Below are 26269 nucleotides of genomic sequence, written 5' to 3' on the forward strand. Positions count from 1 at the left end.
CTGTAGCAATCCAGGCAGGGTTTATTCTTGCTGGTAGTTCAAGCTGGTGGAGATGGGAAGCTATCTGAAAGCAGCTCTAGCCATAAAATAAGAAAAGTGAGGAAATCAACAAGAAGTTGAGTCAAATGACTCTACATAAAGCAAATTCTCATCTCCTATCAGCTATTTTAATCTCCTGTTAGCTTTCCGTTGGGAGGATTCAATTTGCATTTAAATAAAAACCTCAAGCACAGGGCCAATCTAACATTAAGATGTTTATTACAAAAGCATTCTCTTCTTCAGAAATTTTAAAAGACCCCATCAAACTGGATTTTAACAGGGGAGCTATTAGCAGTCTGGCATTATTGGACACTTAGTATTTGTAAGTTATTATTATTTACCAGACTGTTTATAGATGAGTCCAGGCAGCTGGTGAGCAAGGTTTCCAGCAAGCTTGCAAGCTCCTTGCTTACAACCCAGAAGGTTTAAAAAAAAAAAAAAAAAAGAGAGAGAGAAAAAAAACCACAAAAGGTCTTCTCCTCAACCCACTGAAGAACTGACTACAGAAAGCTCATTTCCATGGGGGGAGGAAAGGGGAAGCTGGTGAGATGTGCTGGTCCTCAAGGCATAGGGGAGCTCCTCTCCATCCCCATGCTGAACTCGTGCTGGGCACCAGCTCAAAGCTGCCTGATGCTGGGTGACCTTTCTGGGTGATGGTGGGGAAGGGGCTGTGACAGACTGCAGGTGGCCCTGGCAACCGCGTTACGCTGTGGGTTCCACTTTAAAATCAGCCATAAGCTGTGGTTTACAGAACCCACTGAAACCACGCAGCAGGTGGCTGTTTCAAACCGTTTTGGAGCTCCTGGGCTCAGGACACTGGGGGACACTTTGGGGCCCGGGCTCAGGACACCGGGTTTGACCCCAGGTGGGTTTTTGGTTGGTTGGTTTAAATCTGGGGGGGGGGTTGGGGGTAGAGGGTGTTGGGTAGGTTTTTTTATGGGCTTTTTTTGGGTGTGTACGCATAGTTTTGGCTTTTTACATAGTTTTGGCTTTTTACGTTGCTGTTTGATCTCGAGCCCTTCATCTCATTTTCATTTTCCCTCCTGATTTTTGCCTGCCCATTTCACCTGTTGCTTCATGCCTGTGGTTGGGCTCCCCACACTGCGTGTACAGCACCCAGTGAGTGGGGTGCTGGGGTCAGCTGGGGCCCCGGGCCGGCAGCAGAAACATGATGGATTGTGATAAAATGATGGATGATGATAAAATAGGGAGCAGAGATGGCGTGGCCCTGACAGGGCTCTGCCAGGAAGCCTTGATAATCCTCATAGTCCTATATATCTGATGCTAATAATTTATTAAAACACTCTTTCATCTTCATAAGCATTTAATTCACCCAATTAAGAACAAAACAACAAAGGAACTCCAAAAAAAAACAAACCCTCATTGACCTTTCACTGGCCAGCATCATTTCTTAGATGAATGCATGCAGCCTTACCTTCCCACGACGAACAGTCTGCACCACGTCAACATCTGCAAAAGATGAAATGAGAGATGAAGGCGGGGGAGGAGGGCAAGTTTAAATTGGACAAAAGCATGGAGACAGGTACAGCAGCTTGGCCACAGAGCCCCAGGTGTTCCATCCCTGCCTGCTGACTTGCCTGCTGGATGAGTCAGACCTGACAGGCTGGAAAATAACTGTCTGTCTCGGAAGGATGGAGCTTATGCAATGCACTACAGAGACCCGAGCCCTGGTACAAAGGCAGGCGTTGGCTTCGCTCAGCAGATGCTTTTTGAGCAGTGAAAATTGCACAGCCCTACGCACCGGTGGCCACTGAGCCCTTCCCACCGCGCAGGACTGGTGCTGGGAGGGAGGGAGGGATGCACGCTGCTACCCACCACCACCACGCATCAGGAAAGCGGAGTTTACCTTCCTCCCGATGGCATCTTTTCCCGGCAGCGCCTTGCTTGCCACTTAAGGAGACCTCCCAGGATATCTCGAGGGATGTGTAAGACAAGAAAGGCCCAGGGATGTTCCAGATTTGTGCCTCAAAAAGGAGAGCTTTTCCAGGCTGCTTGGAAATGATAAAGGAGGTGTCACTGTTTAAGGAAGAAAAAAAAAAAAAAAAAGTCCTGAAAACCTGTAGCAGTTTCCTGCAATTCAACATCTGTTTCCATGGGAACAGCAGGAGAGTTGCAGTAATTCCTGCAGATTACACAAATAAACCAAACAGGAACATTTTATTTCCCTTTTTCTCACCTGCATCCCTTCAGGTTGAGCCAACTCCATCCAACGAGCACTCTTGACCCAACCGCTTCTCCTCAGCATTTGGGAAAGGCACATTGGAGTGCAGTTAGCAGGCCAGGAGGTAAGGAAATAGGGGGGATGCAGAAAAAACCACCCCCAGAAGCCCAGTAAAAGGCTTTTCTTTTAGCAGAGATCAGGATCTTGTAGATAAAGGGGAAAAACATGCACAAGGACCAAGACCTACCCATGCACAGCTGACCATGGGAGACCATGCTTTGGCACAAGCAGTGGACAGCAATGCAAGGGGACTGACTGGAGACAGCAGTCTTGTCACTTCTTCCAGACATTTGGCAACCTGACAGTTAATTAACTAGTTAATTAATTAATTCTCCCTCCTGCAGGGCCCTGAGCTGACTACAGTGCAGATAGTCACCTTAATATGCGGAGACAGGAGCTGAGAGCTTCAGGATCTCTCAATCAGAATATTTAACCCACGGGGAGAAGTCCACCAGCTGTGCCTGCCCATTTGACAAACACAGAGAGACATAATTTCAGGACAGACAGGCGCTTTGAGAAGACAGTTGCTGGGAAGAAAAAAAACAAACCAAAACGAAAGAAACTCCACCCGCACGCACAAAAATTAGCTACAGTTTGCAGAATTTCATCAGCGGCATGAAAGAGCTTTAAGCTGTCTAACTAGTTAGGCTATGGATGCATCTGGCTTTGCATGAGTTTTATACAAACAAAACATCAGTCTATGTTTATATACAACTGGGAAAAAAAGCTGTTTGTTCCCAGGAAAAGTGTTTATGCGAGATGTAGCAGGGCTGGGAACCATCTCCAGACGTGGGTACCAGAATACTGGGATAAAGCAGATGTTTGCTGGTATCACGAGCTGCATCTCTTCCATGCTCACTAAGAGAGCATCTATCATAAAGGAAGATCCCATCTGCCTTCCCGATCCATCTGACAAGAGTCAATATATTCCAGGGCAGGGTACAAAGTGCCTTGGGTTTGCCACAGAGTGCATCCAGAGCAAGAAAAGGGACTTGGAACGGTGGCGTTTTGTTCTCCAGCCTTCAAAGGAAGCGAGGGTTAATCATTCATGAACCAGGCAGCGATAAGAGACAACAGCGAGCTGTGTAAAGAATGGATTTGAAAGGGGGATGTGGGTAAAAAACGTGAGTGTATAATTCCGATTTTCTATAAAAGAAATAATATTTTAATAGATTTTGGTGAATTAACTCCTAATCTTCCCCAAATTTTTTCATTTAAACCGCAGAGAACATTGTTTTTCTTTCCTTTGGGGGTTAAATGTTGAAGCATTTTGTGCTTCAGAAAGGAAAAAAAAGAGACCCCTTTGAAAATGAAATGCTTTCAGAAGTCACGAGGCTTTGTTTCAAAGGTTGCCATAATGAAACGCTTCCATTCCTCTGAATTTTTCTCTTTGTTGTGTTGATCCCAAAGCGAAGTTCACAGGCAAATGTATTAATGTGTAACAATGTACTTTTACCCAATTCTCCCTGGATTAAGCAGTCCTATTCTTGGCTCAGTCACATGAGGCTTTTGTGACGAGTCACTGAACCCCCCCACGTCCATCCGCAGGGATTCATTCCTAACTTGGCTGGACCCCGGCAAGCACCTCTGGCCAGCATCTCCCTTCTGTGTGCCCCTGCTCCTTACACACCGGCTGCAAAATTGCTTCTGCATCCCCGAGATCTTAAAAACCATGTTTGCACGTAGCTAAAGGCCAGCAATGCCAAGGGAAGCGATGAGTGGATGCTGAGCTGCTCGGATAGCTGCAAGAGCAGAGGAACAGCATCCCCAGGAAGAACAAGGCAGGTGCAGAAGGAAGAGGAGATGGTCTCGCCCAGCTGACCAAGCCTTGTCTTCCACAGCTCCCACTCCCCAAACCACCTCCCAGCCCCAGCTGCTGCCCATCCTGGGGTGTCTCGGAACAAACAGAGATGTGTTACAGGAAAGTTGATTATAATTGACCTCAGTGCTACAGCACTTCTGCTAGTCCCTATTTAGCATCCATTTTGCTGTCATTACTCTCCCAGAGCTATTTCTGCCAAGCGTAGATCCTTGCTGACATGTCTCTAGCGGAGAAGGCTGCAATGCATAAAATTAGACGTGGGGGAAACAGCTTCTGAGAGCAACCTGCCAGCCACCCGCGGGGGCCGGGGCAGCAGGGAAGGCGCGAGATGCCCCCCCAACCCGAGCTGCAGGGCCGGGGTTAGCTGTTCAGCTGGGGGAGGTGGGTGCTAACGGGATGTCAGCTCCTCAGGAATCCTATCCACACCTTCAAGGGAACTTCAGAAAGCAGGGGAAGAGGGGCTGGGGGCAAAGACTGAGAAGTGAGACAGTTCAGGCCAGAAGAGGAAAAACACTGCAGAACAGCAACCAGAACAAATATTTTCTCTGCTGCCATATGATTCTCCTTTAGGTCTAGAGATGCCACATGTGGAAGGTGCAAATCCCCATGAGTGATGTGCTCCTTAAATCCCACCCTCCTGGAGTTCTCTTTTATGGGGAAGAATGGAAATACACGTGGGTTTTCTACCTCCTGGATAAAAAGGAAATTCCAGACCGAACCATTTAATTTAAATCCCTCCTTTAGGGTAAGATCTTCTAGCTCAGTTTTAAGTATCATCATCTTTCCTCAGCAGATGATGCCACATGCAGATTTCATCCTCTGTGTCAATCACTGGAACTGGGTTAAGACACAGAGCCATCCCCACCCCAATCCCACTGGGACACAAGCAACCTTTGCCAAGTTTAGCAATCTACTGCTGGAAGCTCCCACTGGCACGTGAGCCATTAGCACGCCTTGCATTTGTTGTAAGGGCTCACAACCCTGTCAAACAGATTTAAAGAAAAGCCTATCAGTGCCCCTAGGCACTAGCATGTTATTAAACACAAACCTTTTACGGTTATGCCTGCTATAACATCCGAATTTCCAAGCACTGGCAGTTTCAGCAAGTCCATTCCTCCAACAGCCAAATGCAAGGAACTTCCCGAGGAGGGGTGAAGCCTTCAGCAGTCCAGGAACCCGGCACCCTCTTTTCTTCCTCTAAATTCCCAGATATAGCAAGACCTACCTGAAATTGCACCGAGCTGAGCTAGATTTGTTTGCCAGATTAACCGATCTCACACGCTTCAGGCTCAAGAGCAAACATCTGTGATCCCTGGCATTAAGCGGGGCTGCATTAATGGTGATGATTTGCTTCCAGCCACTGGGAAACCAGTGCAAGCTGCAGACACAGCAGGGCTGGGTGCCCTGTGAGGTCCAGCGCTGTAAATCTTGTTGTGACCTCTTAAATCACGGGATGCCGTAAGCGTAAAGTCATTTTACATTAAAAAAAAAAAAAAAAAATCAATCCCATCACCTAACATAATGCCTTGCCGCCACACTAGTTTTAGAGCAGAACAGTTAATTACTGTTCATTACCTCTGTCAAAATAAAGTGGATCCAGACCTCACACTTGCCAACTAAAACCAGACAAAGTCTGGAACCTCTGGGGAGGCAGTTCTGTCCTCTCCCATGTGTCTTCCTAATGGCAAATAGAGCCAAACCCAGCAGGCAGAGCCACCCTAATCCAATATGCTGTAGGAAATAGAAGCACTCGGTCCTTTCAAAAATCTACTTTTCCAAATGAACTATTGGATCTGTTTTCTAGATGGTGAAGTTTGCTATCGGCCTAGGGGTTTACTACTGTGAAAAATTGCTGTATTTGGAAGCATCCCGCTGTATCACACAGTGACCCCTGACTTTACCACTAGCAGTCTGAGTGCATCCTCAATATCCTCTTCTGTACACAGCAGGCAAGAACCGAGCAGCACTGCATCCTTATTTTCTTACCTTGCATCTTCGCTGCTGTTCGCCAAGAAAACAGATTTAGTGTGTGTTAAAGACAGTCCACCAAAAAGTAGGTATTTCCCTTTACCTGTAATTTTCCATGGCTGGGATTGCAGCTAGCTGGGAGCATGGGCACAAAGTAGGGTGGTGTGGGGCACAATTTGCCTTCTCCCAGCGCAGACGATACCTTCACGATGCTCATTTGTTTTGATGATCAGTTCAATGAAGTGAACAAGCACAATGCATGCTAAGCTCGCTCTCCAGGGAGGGAGGGTGGGGTCCTACTCCCTTCTGGCAGGATCGCTACGCTGCCTTACTCATTTCCACTGAGCTAGAGGAGTCTTGGCACACACTAAGCTTCTCTGGGGGTGGAGGAAGCTGTTTGTGTCTCCCCATTTTCAGTTGAGAGGAATGCATTTTTCATCCAAATTCAGTATTAATGAGACTTACAGCTCAGTACAGCTATCTTGAATGCCAGGGAGTAACAGGGAGTTGGTACCATCACCTGAGGCTGGGAGGAAACCAGGGATAATTAACATTTTTGACAAGCCCAGCAAGTCTTTGTAACCTCCTCCTTTGATGACTATAGCCTGTTAGGGAGGGATAGGATTCACCTTTCTAGAAGAGGCAAAGGAATCCGCCTGGCAGCTCGGTGAGGTGGGCTTTAAACTGAAGGATGCAGGAGGCAGGTTCCAAAGCAGCGATGCTCACACCATCGCATCCACCCAGGGCACAAGCCAGGCCAAGCAGAGCAGCGATACATGTTTCTCAGCTACGTCCCATGATGACGAGAAGCAGACCAGCCACCTCAAGGGTGTGCGTGGCTATGGCAGATCCTCTCGCACCCCTCCTGGGGAACCTGCCTGCTCACCTGCCCCTCTGAAACTCCTGTACACCAATGCACACAGCGTGGGGAGCGACCGGGAGGAATTAGGGATCTGTGTACAGTCGCAGGGCTGGGATCTTGTTGCAGTTAGAGACGTGGTGGGATCTCTCGTGTGACTGGAATGCTGTCACAGATTGCCATGTGCTTTTTGGGAAAGCTAGGCCAGCAAGGAGAGGTGGTGGAGCTGCCCTTTATGCGAGGGAGCAACTGGAACGTATGGAGCTCTGCCTGGGGGTGGATGCAGAACAGGTCAAGAGCTTACGGGTAAGGATCAGGGGGCAGGTTCTCACAGACCCTAGCTCTCAAGGGGAACTTCAGCCACCCTGGTGCCTGCTGGAAAGCAAAGCCAGCTAGGCACAGAGCAACCACAGGGTGCTGCAGTGCTTTCCTTCCCATTAGGTGTCAGGCTCCAGGCTCTGCCTTTCTCCTGTGGAAAGAGATACCAAAGGGCTCAGCTTGATCTTAACCATAAGCCATTCAAGTGTCATGATTTATGAGAACATTGCACATAAAATTAACTCCTCTTCAGATGAGAAGTAGGAGGCCAACAACAATGGGAGATCCTCACTTCCACTGTTCCCCCCTTTTTCAGCAACAGCGCTGGGCAGTAACACACTTATTTCATATAAACGAACAGCATGTGCCCTTCAACAAGCACACACACCCCCCCAAGCATGTTGAACAGCAGGAGATTAATGTTTTTGTTATCCATTGCTAGGAGGATTTCAAAAATCCTCATCCCTGCAGCCAGTCCTTCACCATCCTAAATTGAAAGGAGGGACTGGAATAATTCACTAAATCCAGGATAGAAAAACAAAAAGGGGAAAAAAAAAATATATGTTGGGTACCTGACAGTGCCCTCCAGGTGAGACAGCTGATGCTGAGGAGGAAGGTTCCACCTCATTTCATGCATGTTCAAATGAAAGCAATGATGACTTTATTTCCTTGATAAGAACAAGGCTCTGAAGTGAGTTGGGGGGGAAGGGCAGGATGGCATAGCCCTTCCCCACCACCCCAAGTGACCAAATCAAAGCCAGCCCGCACCAGCTGCGCTCACCACCAGGTCCTGCAGAGCAAGCACAAGATGGCTAGAGAGAGTGGGGACATATGAGCAGCAGAGAGCAAAGCCTCCAAGTGTGATGTAGAACCAACAGGGTCCATCAGTTACTTAACAGGGAAGCGATGGTATTCACATAGCGATTTGAAGCAGCTAAAAATTATTTTCCTAGGAATGCAACGTCAAGGAAAACCAGCACATTCCAGCTTTCATCACGCTTGGCTAACCTGGAAAATGAGCTTCGCAAAGCAGGAAACATCCAAGAGCAGCACTAACACCACACCTTGGTGGAAAGGCAGCCACCTTCATCTCACTGACTGTTAGAGGAGTCAAACGCCCCTTTCTCATTTATTACCATTTAACCTTAGAAGAAGAGGTAACCTCTTACCTCACGTTAAAGCCATCACCCAGACCTGAGGCAGCAATTACAAAGTGCACACACCTTTAAGATAAAGCAAAATGTCTTAGAAGTTTTAAGGAAACCATGCAGTATCTCACCCCTCTAGCTTACTGTGTTATGACTTAAGCAGGGAAGATTTTCCTGCTAAACCAGTGTCAAACCTAAGGATACAAAATTTTTTTTCTTGGCAAAGTGGATACGGACAACAGGAGAAACCCAGCAGTTTTAAAATCAAATACATTCAGCAATCCAAATGATCTTTCCGATTACGTGCCAGGCTCCAAGTACTGCATTTCTGCTGTGAAAAGATACCAAAAGGCCTCAGCTTAAGCTTAACCCTTAAGTCATTTAAGTATTATGGTTTAGGAGAACATTGCACATAAAATTAGGTTCTTTTCTGACGAGGAGTAGCAGGCCAACAATGGGAGATCCTCACTTCCACTATTCCCCTTTTTCCGTAAGTTACAGACTTGAAGGGGCAAGAACATTTTTTCAGAAGTGGTTAAGATAGTATCTCCTCCCTTGATCTCTCATGGCTTGTATTAAGCTAGAGCCATCATTCCCTGTCTTGCCAGATTGGCAAACAATTTATTCCCTCCGTTTATATCTGGTGTTTCTCACATATAAGATAACCAGAGCTTAGAGAAGCCACAAATCCTCAACGATGCGGTAATCCCAGCCACGGGCAGCTTAGGAAAAACCAAGCCATGCAGAACTCCAAACACCTCTGAGCAAATAAACCCTCCAGCTGGGGCACAAAACGTGCAAACATGGATGCAGCAAAGGCGAAACAGTATAGCAAGGCACGCTTTCAAGAATTAGGAACTTCTGAATGCGGTGAACACCAGGCAAAGACAAGTCACAGGCTGTTTCACCCTCCTCCTAGCCTGTTAATTCACTGCCTGAAGAGCTTGTTCACAAGTAGCAGAGAGGAAAAAAAATTGCATTCTTCAGTTTTGTAGTCACCACTAAACACTGCTTATGTCATCAGGACTGGGCTTTTATTGTCTCCCCAGGATAAGGTTTATGAGCAGACCATTTCTATTCGCCTCCATTAGTTACACACATGAAGATCACAAACACAAAGATGGTAAATATCATGATCTCCAGAAGCGTGGGCATCAGACTTGGAGTGGTCCCTTCCTCTGCCAGTTCTGCTTGGTTCCAGCAGCTGACTTTCAGTATCAGCACCTCTTTTTCCACTTCAGTTGTCTCCGTATTCTTCTGAGCTGCTAACTGCTGCCTCTCTTTCTTTGGTTTTTTCCTGCTGGATCTAGGAGGGTAAATAAAGCATTGGTTCAGGTAACCTGAATTCTCATCGCTGACCTTACAGAGCCAACACCTCTTATCTTTTAGATATAGGAACTACCACTAAGCGAGAAAAGAATCTTGCAATTAGGGCAGAGTAAAGAAAAAAAAAATTCAACAAGACAAAACCGCAAACCACAAAGCAAGTCTTCTGGTTACAAAACAACACTCTTTTGAAATTAACTCAAGTACCATCTTTGTGCAGCTGGCACAGAGGGATAACCCAGTGCTGCTCAGCTTTTGTACTGGACACCTCCTATACCTAGGGAAAGGGATACAGCAGGCAAGGAATTAACTGGAATGGGATTCTGGAACATGCTTGTGATCTGCTGCTGTAGGATTGATAGGCAAGTGGCACTAGAAGCACACTTTGCTGGTTAGCCTGTAGCTGAAGCAAGATCTACAGGTCAGGGCCCCTTTTGATTCATGTATTCCCATGCAAGAAAAAAAACAAACCAAAACATTTTCATGATTCTTCTAACAGCAGCAAGAGACAGTGTAGTTGATGACAAGAGGAAAAGACAGGTTAAATGCATGGTACCCGATTCCTCCAGGAGGCAAAGAATCAGAAAAGTGTGGTTTGCCTTGGTCATCATCATCAGTTCCATCACTAGATGTTCCACTCATCTGACAAAAAAAAAAGAAAGTATGGCAAGAGATTCAGTGAGCTTAATGCATAAGCTTTTCATTTCTAGCAAGCAAAGCTACTGAACGAGCTGCAGATTACTAGTACAAGGCCACTTTAATTTCAAGGGGGAGGACACTTCATCTTTTGGGGCCCTGGCGTTATCAGAACAAGGCTAATGAGAAAATGTATGCTAGTGATCACAGGAGGCTAACAGGGATGATGCCCAGACCCGTTACTTCTTGTTGTGGTGTAACCCTAGCTGCTCGCTCCCTTCCCTCCGCTTCGGTGAGATGGGGAGGAGAACCAGAAAAAGGTAAAACCCAAATGTGGGTTGAGATAAGAACAGTTTAGTAATTGAAATAAAGTGAAACATAATAATAGTAATGGAAAGGCAACTAAGAAGAGAGAATGGAATAAAACCCAAGAAAAAACAAGTGATGCACAACACAGTTGCTCAGCACCTACTGGCTGATGCCCAGCCAGTCCCCGAGCAGTGATCAGCCTCTCCCAGCCAGCCCCCCCAGTTTATATACTGAGGATGATGATGTATGGTATGGAATATCCCTTTGGCTGGTTCAGGTCAGCTGTCCTGGCTCTGCTCCCTCCTGGCTTCTTGCGCACCTGCTCACTGGCACAGCAGGGGAAACTGAAAACTCCTCGATTTAAGATAAGGACTACTTAGCAACAACTAAACCATCAGTGTGCTATCAACATTATTCTCTTTCTAAATCCAAAACACAGCACTATACCAGCTACAAAGAAAATTAACTCCATCCTGGCCAAAGCCAGGACACACCTCGATGCAAAGGGATTCAGTGAACGGAAGCTGCCTTGAAATAATCTTGGTTCAAGTGGATTGTTCTTCTGCAGATCACAAAAAAAACCTCAAAAGCACCCACCAAAAATCACTTTTGGCAAGCACTTAAAAACCACCAGATTAGGTTAAAATAAAGGCTGGTTGCCGGCAGTCTACTCTAACACAGATGCCTCTGGAATATTAATTGGTATTCAGGATTCCATTGTACTCTTGTCCACCATTTTCTCATCCTGCTGGATAACGAAATACTACTTTCAACTGATTTATTGCACAAGGCAGTGAGTAATGCACAATAAACAGTATTTTGCCTCTGGACACACGATCTACTCACAGCAGCTCAACAAACTCATCTGCATGCAAGAACAGTGCTATAACCAACATCCCCATTACACAAATGAGCCAGGGCCTCACTCAGGACCAGAGTCCCATGGTGCTGGGTGCCACCAAGAGACAGACATCTTATGCCAAAGAGACTGATGGCCATGCCCAGAAGAGAATTAGCAACCACCTTTAACACCACGCAACAGGGTCCGCTTCTAGGGATGGAGCCTAAATACTGCACTTCCCAGGTTACTTACGTTTAAACATGACACACGTCAGTGCTTGGGCCAAAAGAATCACTCAAAATTGTCTGTTTCAAGATGACCCACGGCTGAATTTTAAATGCTAAGTGCAATTTATCCTACAACAACATCACAAAGTTCTCCTAAATATTCTCTTCAGGAGGAAGCACCATCTCTAAGATCACCATCTTCTAGGTTACGCACTATGCCGAGATGGAAGTGGAACATGTGGCTTCCCCTCCAGAATTCCTCCGCTATGAGCGAGCCCATTTGCTCAGAGTTGACTCAGGATCCTTAAACTGCGCTGTGAAGTGCACGTTAGATACATTCAGATAAGATGGAAGATTTCACAGTGTAAGGCTAAGAAAGCAAGAGATGCGCTTCTGTGCTACTGTATCAGTGAGTGAAATGAGATTGCCTGACTCATGTATCGTGTGGATGGGGCAGCAGTCGGAGCGTTGTACCTTAGAAGTGTTCTGTGCCCAGAGAAAGTGCAGAGAAGTGATGACTACTGTAGATTAGCATTGCCATAATACCCTTTTCCAGCAAATAGACTTGAGACCGACACAGGGACCGCTTCCAGCTGATCTCTCCTGCGCCTGCATCTGGTCTTTCGGCAATTCATCCTCCAGCAATAGTAGTTCTACCTGTTAATATTTCAAGACAGACTCATTAATGCAGACTCTGGGCACATAATTAAAGCCTCTCATCGTGAGATACCACAAAGTCCTGAGTGCCACACAACACAGTCCATGTTCTCGTTTAAATCAGTATGAATAACAAGAAACCTCTTACAATTTTTCCACCTGTGACAAGTCTACAGTTACAATGCAAAGTTGATTTAAACTTACGTAACTAAAAGCCTGAAATAATTTACATTCTTTGAGTAAAACAATCCTCAAGATAGCTTGTACTTCTATCAGTAATTAGTCATCTGATATGCACTCTATTCTTAATTAGCAATCCTTTATCTAATTATTTTTAGAAATCTAATATATGTGAGACATGGCCCATCATGAAGCAGCACCAATTTTCATTTTTGTTAGCCACTAGTTTCACAATTATGAGCACATTGAAAGCTACTAGATGGTCTAGCGGGAGCACAAGCAAGCCCTTTAATGTTCTGTTGCCAGAAATTAACCTGGCTTCCTTTACTAGGAGACAGCAAACAGTGATGGCAATCCAATTTAAGATCACTTCTAGATCTAGGGATCGCTAGATGCAGTGACGTAACCAAATGCGCGTGTGACAAGTACGGATACTTTTATCTCAGCAAGGCTGTGATCTGCATCAGGCAACAGAAGCTTTACACTATATTGAGGCATTTCCAGGTGTGAACCCTACAAACAAAAGAGAAAACAGGGCACATCAGTGACTTTCAGTGTGGTATTAAGGGTCAATATATTTTCTAATAGCATAACAAGAAAGTATTTCTTCAGTGAAGCAGCTGCAGAAGAAATGTGAGTTCAACAGTCACACCTCTTGCAAAAGAAACCTCAAGAAAGTAGAAGGCAGGCCATAGAAGGATGCTATAATTAACTGATTGGAGGTAATTGCTGCATTTGTCATGAGCTAATACAAAGAACATCAGTTTATATCAACTTTCAATTTCCTTCATTTAGCTGTAGATACATAAAATATTCATGCATTAGCAGATTACTTACTTCAGTATAGCCAGAGGCACAGGCTGCTGTCACTTTGAAGGCTTTGATTTCAAAGGTTACTTCAGTCCTTCTGTCTGAATGAGGAAAAAGGGGGAAAAAGGGCCTTAGAATACAAGCAAATTAGCCTGAAATATCTATACCAGGTTGCACCATTTGATGCTTTAAAAAGCTACAGTTCAGGCCATCTTTACAAATCGCATTGCTTCATTTCCTCGTGCATTCACCAGCGCGCTCTTTGGTTACAGATGTGGTTTGCGCACCTACTGAAACGGCTTGGCATCACCCCGGCAGCATCCAGGCAGGCACCCACATAACGTGGGTCCAGAAACACGGAGGGACTGCAGGCAAAACCAGCAGCAAGAGGCAGAGAGGATCGAAACGTGTCTGAGCCTCTAAGCTAGAACCAAGAAGTGGTTAAGAGCCCATTCATCTGTTGGGGATCACATAGCAAAAACAAGTGAACAGTCACTTATCCAGCCCCACAGCTCGACACAGTAGAACCAGTAAATAATCTTTTCCTTTAAATCATTTTCAATCACTATACAAAGAAGCTGTGTTTGAACCAGCTCTGCTTTTGTTATGACAGCTGCTACACTGTCAGATTAGTCCAATGCACAGCTGTTGGCTTAGTGTTTTTTCAAAACATGTCTAAACCGCTCAGGATTTTGGAACTTTTTTTTTTTTTTAAACAGCAACAGAAATCACCCCACCAAGCTAATTGCTTAAACAAAGCTGGATATTCATTACGGTCTGGAGAATAAATGGGAAGTCTGGCTTCACCTTTGAAGAGATCTTCAAAGGACATTATTGCAATAAAGAAAAGGTGGGAGCAAACCATCTTTTAGCACTAAGGAACTCCCCAAAAGGCTTTTTGAGATTAAAACACAAAGTTCTGCTTGAGTAAAGAGAGAAAAAATCCCTTTCAGCTCAAATTTTTCAAAGTATTATAAGACCTCTGAAATGGTGCCCTTCATTCTCTTCGTTCCGCCTGCCTTTATCTGCTTGCCCAGAGTGCTTCTGCTGCAGGATTTTGTTTTCACTCCGTACAGCTCCTTGCCGGGGCATTTGTTTGGTTTGTGCTTTCAGCGCTGAAGGTATTGCATTCAGCTATGCCAGCCTGAAAGAAGCATATACATTCAGATGAAGTACAGTCAAGTAATGCTACCTAACTAGATTGCCTGTTTATTTGGCATATCAAAAAAGGGAAAAGGCACGTCAAGCCCACAAATCTCAGATCAGCGTTGTTAGGGCTGCACGAACACAATGGGTTATTTCCAGCAGTGCTCCTGCAGCACATTTCCATATATATTACACAGCCTAAACAAATCTTTTCTAGCACAGAAATATTGTGCATGACTGCATGCAACAGCTGCTCCTTCATGCATTGGTCTCTAGTGACCTGATTTTGATTACAGCATTTGCCATCCCGATTAGGGGGCGGAAATAAAAAACTACTGAGATCAGAGGCTGTTTGTTTTAAGGAGCAAAATTGCCTAAAGCAACACCTCATTTGCTTCCCCTTAAAAAGGGTAGAGGCTTCAGATCTGCTCTTGAATGCCTTCCTAGGCTGTTTGCTGGAACAACACGCTTTCCTTTCTCTACACCGGTAAGTAAAGCAACTGGGACAAGATAAAATGAAACGACCTCAGTGACATTCACATCGGCTTTGTTTCTATTTTTGTGTGGCTAGTGAGTGACAGATAGGGACGTGTCCCAGAGGACACAAAACCCAAGTCGTAGGTATAGACGAACATCACTAGCAAATGCTGATATGAAAGGTGGTTTAGAAGGATGAAGTTTTTATATAAACAAAGCCCCTTCAACATCAGCGCTCCTTTCATGAGGGCCTCGCCAAATGTTGGTAATTTTCCCTTTTAATTCCTCAACATCTCCTGAGGCAAGTCCAACGGAAGCCTGAGGAGCAGCCCGGGAAGGGCTGGCAGGCGAGCCCACATCCCAGCCCAGAAGCTGCTCAGCCCTGGCACAGCCACTTCTATTTATCAGCCGACAAAATATGGGAGGAAAGAAGAAAGATGGGCACTGCCCCCCACAGATCACAGTGGGAACCAACCATGTAGGTTCCTGGAGAACACATCTCAGTCCATATTTACCTTCCCTTTTAATTCCCCCGCTGATAAGACTAAATAAAAATGGAAAAAATAATCAGTTAACACAGGACGTTTGACATCCACAAGAAGTTCTGTCCCACTGATGTCACTCTTCATGAAAAATTTAGACCCTATCATGCTTCATCACATTGTTGGTCCCTAGAAAGCCCACCACAGCTCCCAGTGCTCACAGGTTTGCCCTGACCAGCAGCAAAAGCCATCACCACCACCACAGCTCCCGGTGCTCACAGGTTTGCCCTGACCAGCAGCAAAAGCCATCACCACCACCACAGCTCCCAGTGCTCACAGGTTTGCCCTGACCAGCAAAACCCATCACCACCACCACAGCTCCGATGCTTGTGCCCAAGCCAGCTCACAGGTGGGGGACATTTATCCAAAATAAAAAATTCCAGTAGTTCAGAGTACCTGTACATGATGGGCTGGAGTCCTGATTGCTGCTTGGGGCTGTCTGAGGGTGTTGGAAGGGGTCCCTGGCCCCCTGCTGGGTGTCAGCAGCTGCTCTGTGACTTAGTAATGCTCCATGACAACCCCCAGTGAGGTCAATCAGAAAGGAATGTCGCTTCGATGGGGAAAACCTTCTCCTGGAAGAGCAAAAGTTGGAAGCCTCGTGAGAATCATAATGAGCTTCAAGTTACATCTCATACAACTCTAAGTTTATCCAAGAAACAGCTAATCCTCATCTTTTATGGGAGCAAAATTGGAAAGATACAACCAATAGTTTCTGGAGGAAGTCCAAGTCTATTATCAATAGGGAAGGCAACATAAAGACCAATATCTTTTTGTTAAGTGGCTGGTTTCTTTGAGTGGTTTTTTTTTGTCCTTAAAAAAAAAAAAAAAGTACCATACTGTGGACAAGGGACATAGAAGCCTTATGATACCACAGGGAACCTGGAACATGAGCTGGGCGCTACTGGGATCCCTGGATCCCTTGCCTGGCTGGAAGGGGCAGGGTGCAGTGGAGATGTAGGGCAACACAAGAGAGCATCAAAAATAATTAAGAAACTAAAGGGATTTATTCAGGTGGCAAGGTAAAGGGAGGTGAGAATGTACAGTAGGAAGATGATGACTGTAAATAAATTCTTTCAGGTTAATTACATTATAAAAACAGTCTGTCAAAAAAAAAAAAAAAAAAAAAGAAAAGCATGAGAGTCGATACTTGAATCCTTTAAGGAATAAGGCCCATTCCTGAAGATCACATGAGAGGGAAGATGTTTGCAGCATCATCCCCTCAGCCACCGTTAGCTGATGGAATAAAAAAAATCACAGCAATGCTGTATACCTATTCAATTTAAAACATTAAAAGACAGGAACTAGAGCGTGGAAAGCCATTTTGAAGCCCTGATATTCCCTCAGCTGTGCAGCACTCCAGCTCGCCGGAGCTAGCTCGTATTAAAATGGCTTTAAGTGAGGAAATCCTAGGAAGAGATACTTTCTGCAGAATTCATTAGAGGTACTTTTACCCTCAAACAGACAGATGTAACTTCTAAACAGGGGGAAAAAAAATACTAAGCACCTGGCATTAAAAAGTAAATGCACACAGAAGCCTTTTCATTGCAATTACATTTTTAAATACTCTGCAGATAATTTCATTTTCTGTCGTATGAAGTCATCCTGTTCAATCAGCGTCGAACACTTCAGTGAAGACCTCAGGCAAAAGCACCGCTCACCGTTCCTTGTGTCACAAACGCGTGTGTGAAACACACAAACAGGTATTTTGGTACCACATTTGGTATTCAGATCCAGACAGATGTTAATCACAAAGTCATGAACAATATCTTCCGCAGGAAATTCTCATTAAACTATTGTTGTCTTTTGAAAAAAAGCAGTTGTCCCATCAAATGGAAACATTAACAGCAACCTGAAGGGCTTTTTTCACAAAAAAGAAGCCTTAACTATTAAAAAATAATACCCAGAAAGAAGACAAATACTCAAGTTCTACAAGTTATCCTTTCAAGGGGTTCCTGTTGCTTGCTTCAAGCCCATTCCTCCCCTCCCACAGCAGTTAAACCCCAAATCAATCACACACATTTTAATTAGTAGCCACACAGCAAAGACGTGCAATATATTTATTCAAGCTTCCAGAGCAAGGTTTCAACATATCCTGCTGTCACCTTACAAATGGCTTTAATATCGCACATTTGAGGGAGCACATCACCGTGGATATATACTTCCAGATATGAGGTTATTTTTTGCCCAGCCGTTTTTCCTTAATTAAAATTGTATCAGTGAAGGCAGCGCAGGGCAATAAAGGCTCAATTTCTATTTCTTTTAGCCTTGTGCTATTTTTCAACATAAAGGTAATCTTTGTGGCAACAGAAGCTCAAAGCATCATTCCTATGTGCTATTATAAAGCAATGAAGTTCAAAAGAAAAAGCTAGTCAAGACAAAAGCGATTTAATGGAAAGAGATCAAGACTACAGGAACTCAGGTGTACACAACCCATCATCTGCTGAACAGGTTAAAGCAGTTAAAGTTAATGACCACTTAGAAGCTTTATCCATCCTGCAGATTAGACTTTGCCTTTATTGTTCCTTCCAAATGTAAAATAGTTTAAAATAACAAAGTGTGCCGGCTGAGTCAAAGCTAGAGCTACTTCTACTGTTACAAAGGCAGGAAAAAAAGCTATGTGGGGAGCACTGTATTTCTAAATTATCTATGTATTATATATTCTAAGCAGCAGGTAACTCAGCTGCTGTGGGGTGGGGTGGGTCTTAGAAGGTAAAAGGCACCACTTGCCTCATGCAGCATCGCAGGGACAAGCGTCGTCACCCAGGGTTGTTCAGAAGCTGTGCGCCAGTCACGGGCACTTTGGGTGTGTTTATCCCCTCCAAGCCTGTACAACACAAGCACCTGAAGACAAAAACATTCCTAAAATATTACATCAGCAAGAGGATCCTGGCCTCCCTCCCGCTCCCTCACACATGTGGTACCCCAGCATCCCCCAGGACCAAACACCACTCACATTTCCCGAGCACTCTGGGGTCACATCTGTGTACGATCAGTATATCAGAAAGATTGGGGATTTCCCAGTGGGATGAAAGCAGCCGAACTCTACCAACTTGGAAAAATTAATCCATATAAAATTGTTTCCTTGCACTGTCCTTGAAAGTAGCACCTGCAGTTGGAAAAAATAGAACAGTGAAATAGTTGTCACCCAGCGTTTCTTTACTTATGCCCCTAATTGCAGCGCTTAAGTTATTTCCAGTGTTTTCCACCGGTAACCTGAGCTATTTTACGTTGCTGGTCTCTCCACTACGTCTTACGAAGAGGATGTGCTCTTAATGTTCGCCAAAAGGGTCCAGCAGCCGCAGGGCTGGGACGGTGCCTCGATGCCACCATGGGATGGCAACTGGTTTGGGGGGGGGGGGGGGGGGACGACGACGACACAGCCGGTGGGCAGGGGGGACGCACACATACACACCCGGCCTGCAGCTCAGGGTGGAGACGGAGGGCACAGGGGGAACCCCCTAACCACTGCACCTCCAAACCTTCACCCTCCATCGCCCAGCACCCTTCATCCCCCTCCCACACCAGCTGCAGCACCTGGGTAGCCTGATCAGGATGAAGCACAACCTCAATTTTGGGTGAGGGTCTGCCAGGGTGCTGTGCTGGGCTCCAGCGCCCCGAGGGGGCACGGGGGGCTCACACCCACCCAAAGCAAAAATAAGTGCTGAGAAGGGGCCGCTGGAGCCCGGCCCGCAGCACCGGCTGGCCTCGCCCCCCACCCTGCAGCCCCCCCACCCCGGTACCCCCGGGGACACCCGCTCTGCCCTCCCGCCGTAAAAGAGGAGCCCCGAAGGGCGCCGTGACCCCGACGTGATTCGAACACGCAGCCTTCTGATCTGGAGTCAGACGCGCTACCGTTGCGCCACGAGGTCCCGACAGCGCCAACCCCAGCCCGCCTGCAAGAGCCTGCCCACCGCCACGCGCATGCGCGGCCTCAACGGCTCCGCGCGCGACTAAACGGGCCCGCGCGCGCCTAAACGGGCCCCTCCAGCCCCCGTGGGGGTCTCCGCCACCCAGCCCAGCCCACGCCGGTGGCAGCGGAGCAGGCCACAGCACCTCGCGCCAGGCCGCCTAACGGCTTTCAAACGGCCCGCCCGGCCCCGCCCCCTTGGGCTGTACCACCGCGTGGGGAGGGGCCGCCCCGCGCCACCCGGCAGCGCCCACGTGCGCCCTCCCGCTGCGGGGCGCAACCCCCCCCATCCCGCACCTCTGGTCTGCCCCAGGCCCCGCCCCGCCACATTTAAAGGGCCCGGCCCGCGGGAGGGAGCCGCGTTGCATGTGTTGAGTTGGGCTGAGCGGCCGGTCGCAGCCGCAGCGCAACGGGGCCCGTGCCGTGCCGTGCCGTGCCGTGCCGTGCCGTGCCGTGCCGTGCCGTGCCGTGCCGTGCCTTTGCTGGCTATTTCAGCGTGCGGCTGGGGAAAGGCTACGCCATTTTGGCTGGCCTTAGGGTGTCACCTTGGTTTGTAAGCACTGTCACCTCGGGGCTTGGGAGCCCGTCCCCACAGCTGCTTTAGTAAATGGTGGTGGCGCTGCCACCGCTGGGGTTTTACTGCAACTTCTGCTCTGTGTCCGCTCCATGTGCATGCAAACAGACCACTGCAGCATGGCTCTAGCTGCAGCCAGGCCTTGGTGGGGAGAGAGCGGGGTTAGGGTCCCCATCTCCCACCAAACCCACCTTTCCTTCTGCTCCCACCCAGCTCAGGGCCGCAAGCGCGAAATAAAACCCATCTCCGGCAGGGGTATGGCAAGGCTGGTTTATTACAGCAGCTCCACAGCTGCTTCCCTGCGTACTGGTACGGTCGGGCCAGGAAATCGCTTGCTCCGAGTGCTGACATCCCGATGACCCGCTACAGCATGCTGCTTCCCAAAGCAGTCCTGAATATTAACCAGCAGGAGACGGATCAATAGGCAAGTGTCTCGGTGCAAACCGCAGTCATGATATGCATCTATAATTTATAGTACAATCTTGTAAACTAGATATGTTACAGCAGAAGCCATCGGGCTCGGGGTATTTACAGCTCCAGGATACCTGGCAAGCATTAAAAGGAAACGGTCTCCACCGTCTCTGCCTGGCAGAAGTTCGCTGATCACTCCCCACAGTGCTCCCTGAGGATGCGGCACCGGTTGGGATGCTCCTGCATCCCCAGGAGCTGCCCCAGCGTTTGCCGAGTACCCCCAGGAGGGCAGGCAGCAGCCGGGGAAATGGCCCTGTGGGCTGGATCCTGCCACAGGCATGGGGGAACAGCCCGGGAGACAATGGATGTTTTAAGAAAACCCTCTAGGAAAATGATGCTCTGCCCCAGCTCTCTTCCCTCGTGCTGAATTATCCGGCCAGCGTTGCTCATTAGCGTGCAGCCTGATAATTACTCAGACAAATGTGTTCTTCCATCTTACTTCAAAAGCCTTTGGCTTCAAGTCTTACTGGTATCCCAGGAATGAGAGGCATTGTTGTGGGACTGATTTATGGTGTAAGTACCACTGTGCTTTTACCCACATTGATCGCGTTGCCAAACACCGGTAATTTGTATTACAGCGTCTTTTGAAGAACCAGCTCCGAAAAGGAGGAAGCTTGTCATATACCAAAACCCCTGATCTCCAAATGGCTATAAAATCCATACTCTAAAAATTCTTATAAATATTTTCTCTAGCGTAGGAAATACCATAGGAAGTGATCTGCTCTGTGCGTAGATAATGTGCGCTTATTTACCAATGCCACATTTATTTTCTCAGACGTACAGCACTGTACGGGAGAGGACGCCTGCCTCGCTGGAGATGCTCATTTACCATCCACCAGCACACAAGGCTGCCCTGGTCTTCTGCCTCTCCAAAGTAGAGAAAAGTCATTTACTGGCATCAGGAAAACAGACTAAAAATAGCCGGTTTCTATGGCTACTGGGGCTGGGAGACTCCTGAGGAACATGTCTGGGTAGGTCCCTTCGTGATGAAATCCAGACAGTGGGATAAAAGAAAAGGACAATAAAAAGAGGTTGAATGCTTTGATCCTTGTTAGGCAGCATTAGGGAGATGCTGCAAGGATGGTTCGGTGCCTTCTCCTCTGCTTGGTCATTGCATGCTCCTGCAGAGATCGATCAAGGTTTGTTAGGGGGGAGTTAGGCAAATTTACTGGATCGAGCAAAATCCCAAAGCAAACACTTAAATTTAAGCAGGGCTTTGTTGAGTCAGGGCTTCCCTAGCGTGTGCCCGCGGTAAGCCTGTCTCTGCCTGCTTGTGCTTGTTGTTCACGTGCTTTTGCACAAGGGTGAGACTGAGACACGGTTAGGAGAAATCTGCGAGCTGAGGTCCAGTCCAAGCTCATTTCTGTATAATTAATATTTTGGTAGACATCTTAGTATCCAGACTGTCTCTCTGGATTTATGCTGGCATAAAACAAAAATTGAATTTGACCCGTATCTTTACACTTGTAATAAACTTCAGAGCAGTGATTAATCGCTAGTGGTTTAAGTCCACGAGTGCATGACTTGTGTGGTCACCACGCGTTACAGGCGGACTGTGCAAAAATAAAGTTACATTCCACAAATAGGCTTTTCATTCCACCAACTTTCTTTTTTTTGGCCGAAAGATAAATCCGAAGGTCCTCGCCAAGGACAGCACTGGGGCTGCAAACCCTGAATTTGGGAGGCTGTGCTGATGTGCAAAAATAGGAACAGAACAAGGTCAGCATTTTCCCCAAACAACGTGAGCTTCCCCGTGCCCACCTGGAGCTGCCTGAAACTGCCTGTACTTTGTCCTCGGAGGAACATTCTGAAAAACGTGGGGTGTTGGGGCAGCCACAAAGACTGGTTGTTTTTTGAACTATAGGAAGACAGATGCATGGGGAGGGGAGCAGGCACAGGCTGGGAGGATGGAGGCCAACTGGGAACTGCAGATTTTATCAGCCCGCCCCAGATATTTCTCTGCGCAATCCTCCTTGCTAGCAGGAGAGCAGCGGGTCAGCACGGGAACGTCGAGCAGCTGGAGGAAAATCCTGCCTACGCAAGGGAGAAAGGGCAGCTTGGGCCAGGTGATTTCTGGAAAAAAAAAGAAAAAAAGTCATTTTTCCCTTGGTTACCACCTGGGTTGCAGAAATTGCCCCGTCTGTAGCAAACACGGCGCTTGTCTTAAATCCATCGTGCTCCGTCAAGCTGACGTGCAGGGCATTTGGGTGGAAGGAGTCAGTCCTGCTGCAGAGCGCCTGCCTCGGGCTCGCCTGGGTTATTTTCCCGATTCTTTTTCACATCTCCAGCGAAACCTTTAAGAACACGTTACGAGACGAGAGTTCAAGCTGCAGCTTTTTTTTCTTGGCTCGCCTCCTACCATGTGTGCGCGTACCCTTCCAGCTCGCTGCACAAACATTGCTTCATCTCACATCGGCGCAGCGCAAGCTCCCCTGGCAAGACCACCTCCATCACTAGCCCCTTGCGCGCACACACACACATGTTTTGGTCCCCAACCCGGCTATTGTCATGCAAATAAACATCTGTAGGCTCGCTGGCTCCCAAGAAAGCCAATATTTACAAAGGAGCTACACTGCCTGCCTTTGGAAGTGAGCCCGAGGAGATGCTCTGGTTATTTTGATCATTAAAACTGATTTTTTCCCGACACTCCAGCATCAGCTCCAGACCCTGAACCCTTGGTACAGGCAGCTCCTTGTTTCAGGGGATGTTACTGCTCCATCCCAGGGCTGGTGCAGGGGTGTCGCTGGCTGCTGCCTGCTTCACTCCAGCCCTTTGGCACCGGAGGAAAAGCTCGGGGTGCAGGGGAAGGGGCCATGCCATGGGACACGCACCCCAAAGCCCTGGCAGGGACCAGGCCAGGGCAGGCAGGGCTGCAGCCCGTGGTGAGAGACCTCCCTCCTCCATGCATCCCACCATCCGCTTTGAGGGAAGTTGGATGCTTTCCTTGGTGTAATAGGATTAAAGAAGGATTATTGCTGATGGGAACAAATGCACCTTTTGGGAGCATAGCTCTGCTCTTCCTGAGAAGAGATGGAAGTGGAAGCTTTCGCTCCATCAACCCTGGGAACCCGTGGTACAGATAAGGCTCGTGTTGTACAGGGGATTTGTGGAGCCCAGCTGTATGCTAAGCCAGCTCTGCAGCAGAGAGGACAAGTTGTACCTCACACAACTGCATCCTTCACCCCACGGATGTCCACAAGCAGCCAGGGTGCGGGCAATTTTGCAGTGTCAGCTTCAGGCTCACTGCTCAGCTGTGGGGGTCCCTGCACTTCCCTTCCCCTCTCCAGAGGGTGGAAAAACCCTGGAAAAGCACTTGGAAACCACTGGATGGACAACTTACAGCTCATTGCCACTGACATTAGTAAGATTTATCTACTACAGCATCGCTCAGATCCAGTTGCTTCTGGAGTGGAAAAGCGAAAACAGGGTGGAAGAGTCAAAGACAGGGTGTCTGGTACTTGGGAGGGCAAGAGGAAATCCTGAACAATAACAGACCTCCTAGTTTATAAAAATGCCAGGGGTTGTGCAAACGTGGAGGAGAGAGAAAGAGAGACAGGGAGAGAGTGTTTGCACAAGGACAAGAGCTGTCAAGTTCCCAGCCTTCGCAGCCTCAGAAGCATGTGCTGCCCTGTTAAAATGCTGCCACTTGAAAAAGAGGAGGGGGGAAAATAGTTTGCTTTTGCCCACGGCAAATTTCTTAGTGGGAGCTGGCCAGGCGACTCGGAGGGGCGGGCGGCGAGGGGCTCGGCTGTTGGCAGGTTTGCTACAGAAAAGCGGCAGGCTGGAGTCTGGTGGGAAACAATGTGCAGATGAAAGGACCTTCAGCCATAAATCTAGAGGTCAAGCCATTATGATGGGGGAATCAAAAAGCACCACAAGCCATTTATGAACACAATAGAGGTCAACCCAGGAGCAAACTATTTTGCTCGGAGCCATGGTGGAAAACATATTGTTGCTTTGAGAGCTACATCCATCCAGGGAGGTGGGAAGTTCTCTTTAAAAATAACTGTAGCTCAAGCGCTTTAATGTTCATACTGCACCTGGTTCATATACTGCGTTGTCAAATGTACATATAATAGGTGTGGGTGAGTGTCTGCCCATCTCAATTTTACATGCTACATTCATTAAACACCTGGCTTGGGAACCCCTCACTGAAGACAGGAATATTTGGGACACAGGGAACACCAGAACAGGCACAGTGGCTACCGTGCATGTATGGCATGTGGTGCGTGCATAGTGTGTGCACAGCGTGTGCATAGGGTGTGCACTGCGTGTGCACCGTGTACAGCATGTGCACCGTGTACAGCATGTACACCGAGTACAGCATGTGCATAAGTACAGCATGTGCACCATGTACAACATGTGCACCGTGTACAGCAGGTGCACCGTGTACAGCAGGTGGACCACGTACAGCAGATGCACCGTGTACAGCATGTGCGCCGAGTACAGCATGTGCGCTGTACATGCATCACGTACAATGTACATGCAAGCACAGTGTGAGCATGGGGTGTTTGCAGCAGAGTTCCCAGCTCATCCCAGAGCAGCCTGGGGAACTCCCACCACAACTGGGAGCCCCTGAAGCCCCATCCCGTCATGCACCAGCCTCATCTCCAGGGCTGCTCTCAGTGCAGTGCCGAGCCTCCACCTAGACACGGAATCTCGGGGTGGCCGTTAGCTGCACATCTTTAACTGCCAAACGATGATGGATCTCAAATCCAAAAGGTTTAGCAGCGAAGGTTACACAGTAATGAACTGGGCCACCCCCCCGCCTCAACCCCACAGTAATAATTTAGCTTCTGTAAAGCCTGACTGAGCGAAGCTGCCCAGGATTTTCCCCAAACCTCTGCTTTTGATGGTCTCCCTGGAACATGTGCCTGCTGCCCGAACAGCTCCAGCTCTCCACACTGTGATGCCAGCTCAGATCATTAGCAGGGACCCAGCTCGCGTCCCCCTAGGAATGGGGCACCGTCAATCAAGCCAAAATGTGGGTGCATCAGCATTAACCTCAGCCACCCTTGGTGCCTCGGCGAAGCAGCTCCTTGAGCGCTGCCTAAGCAAAAGGTTGACGCAGCCCCAGAGATCCCAGAGGAGATGCCACAGCCAGCACTAACCACAGTGTTTGCCACCGATCTCTGCATGCCACGTTGGAATATGCTGAGTTTGATGGTGACAAATGACAGGGAAGCCAGACTGGTCTCCTGGCAGGCCCCTCGCAGGGCACCTCGTGCCACCGCGTGCCCTCTCCCATGCCAAAATCTGGAGCCCAGCTGGGAAATACCCAGCTGGGAGCACTGCCCGGGGGCTGCACCCCTGGATCCCAGAGCTCACATCGCTGGGGCTTAAAGAGAGGCAAAAGCAAAGTACCCCGAGCCTCCTGACCTCGGGGTCTGACACGGAGACCAGGAGCAGTCCACGTCCCCATGCCCAGTCCCGTCTGGCTGCCACTTCCAAGCTGGCTCCAAGCAGCGCATCCCATACCAGTCAGCTGCTTCCCACTGCAGCCCAAACAACAGGCACCTAGCAGAGAGGATTTAAAGCTCCTCAGCTGCACCTTGTGTTATTGGAGCTCCTGGCCAGGCTCAGGTTTTTGTGCTAAATCCTTTGGATAAGAAAATAAAATAATAGCCATGTTGGTTCTGGATGTTGGCTGAGCCAACAAACCTGCTCCGAAGGGGAGCTGTCAGTGGCACGTACAGCTCTGTTTGAGCGAGAACCTGGTCCGGGCAAACCCTGGAAAGATCGAGCCCGTTAATCACAGGGGGAGGATTTG

General features: G+C 47.9%; 1 protein-coding gene, 2 long non-coding RNA genes and 1 other non-coding gene across 8 annotated transcripts in view; all 4 read right to left on the reverse strand.

The window, feature by feature from the left end:
• Positions 1-554: 554 nt before the first annotated feature.
• Positions 555-5486, reverse strand: LOC119158441. The gene is made up of 4 exons (XR_005107863.1): positions 5329-5486; positions 2658-2808; positions 1907-2076; positions 555-1509 (listed from the first exon to the last, which is right to left on the reverse strand). It is a non-coding gene; the product is annotated as an uncharacterized LOC119158441 (long non-coding RNA).
• Positions 5487-8395: 2909 nt separating this feature from the next.
• LOC119158439 lies at positions 8396-16115 on the reverse strand. Of its 3 annotated transcripts, none has more exons than XR_005107859.1 (7): positions 15944-16115; positions 14363-14526; positions 13410-13483; positions 13008-13085; positions 12210-12392; positions 10279-10364; positions 8396-9702 (listed from the first exon to the last, which is right to left on the reverse strand). XR_005107859.1 is itself a non-coding variant. In XM_037410382.1 (7 exons), the coding sequence occupies exons 2-7, from the start codon at positions 14472-14474 to the stop codon at positions 9471-9473; spliced, it is 693 nt and encodes a 230-aa protein (XP_037266279.1). In that variant the 5' UTR covers positions 14475-14526; positions 15944-16115; the 3' UTR covers positions 8396-9470. The 3 variants fall into 3 exon arrangements, 2 of the variants coding, with proteins under 2 accessions (XP_037266279.1, XP_037266280.1); XM_037410382.1 differs by having other exon boundaries at positions 12282-12392; XM_037410383.1 differs by lacking the exon at positions 13008-13085 and having other exon boundaries at positions 12282-12392.
• A 3229-nt stretch (positions 16116-19344) lies between these two features.
• TRNAW-CCA lies at positions 19345-19416 on the reverse strand. Its single transcript has one exon. It is a non-coding gene; the product is annotated as a tRNA-Trp (tRNA).
• Positions 19417-20299: 883 nt separating this feature from the next.
• The window catches only part of LOC119158440, a 35797-nt gene continuing 29827 nt past the window's right edge, over positions 20300-26269 (reverse strand). For all 3 annotated transcript variants that reach the window (XR_005107862.1, XR_005107861.1, XR_005107860.1), the window contains exon 4: positions 20300-22572. This is a non-coding gene — a long non-coding RNA (uncharacterized LOC119158440). The remainder of the gene's footprint in view (positions 22573-26269) is intronic.

The sequence above is a fragment of the Falco rusticolus genome, chromosome 17 (genome assembly GCF_015220075.1).
Source record: "Falco rusticolus isolate bFalRus1 chromosome 17, bFalRus1.pri, whole genome shotgun sequence".
Lineage (NCBI taxonomy): Eukaryota > Metazoa > Chordata > Aves > Falconiformes > Falconidae > Falco > Falco rusticolus.

Bases quoted from the DNA above. Each gene is read 5' to 3' on its own strand.
- LOC119158439 (XM_037410382.1), bottom strand. From the start codon at position 14,474: ATGCCCCGGCAAGGAGCTGTACGGAGTGAAAACAAAATCCTGCAGCAG. The intron at 13,484-14,362 runs GTCTTATAATAC...TTCCTCATTCAG, and splicing joins TGAAGGGCACCATTTCAGAG to ACAGAAGGACTGAAGTAACC. The intron at 12,393-13,007 runs GTATCCGTACTT...AAATATTAACAG, and splicing joins ACAGCCTTGCTGAGATAAAA to GTAGAACTACTATTGCTGGA.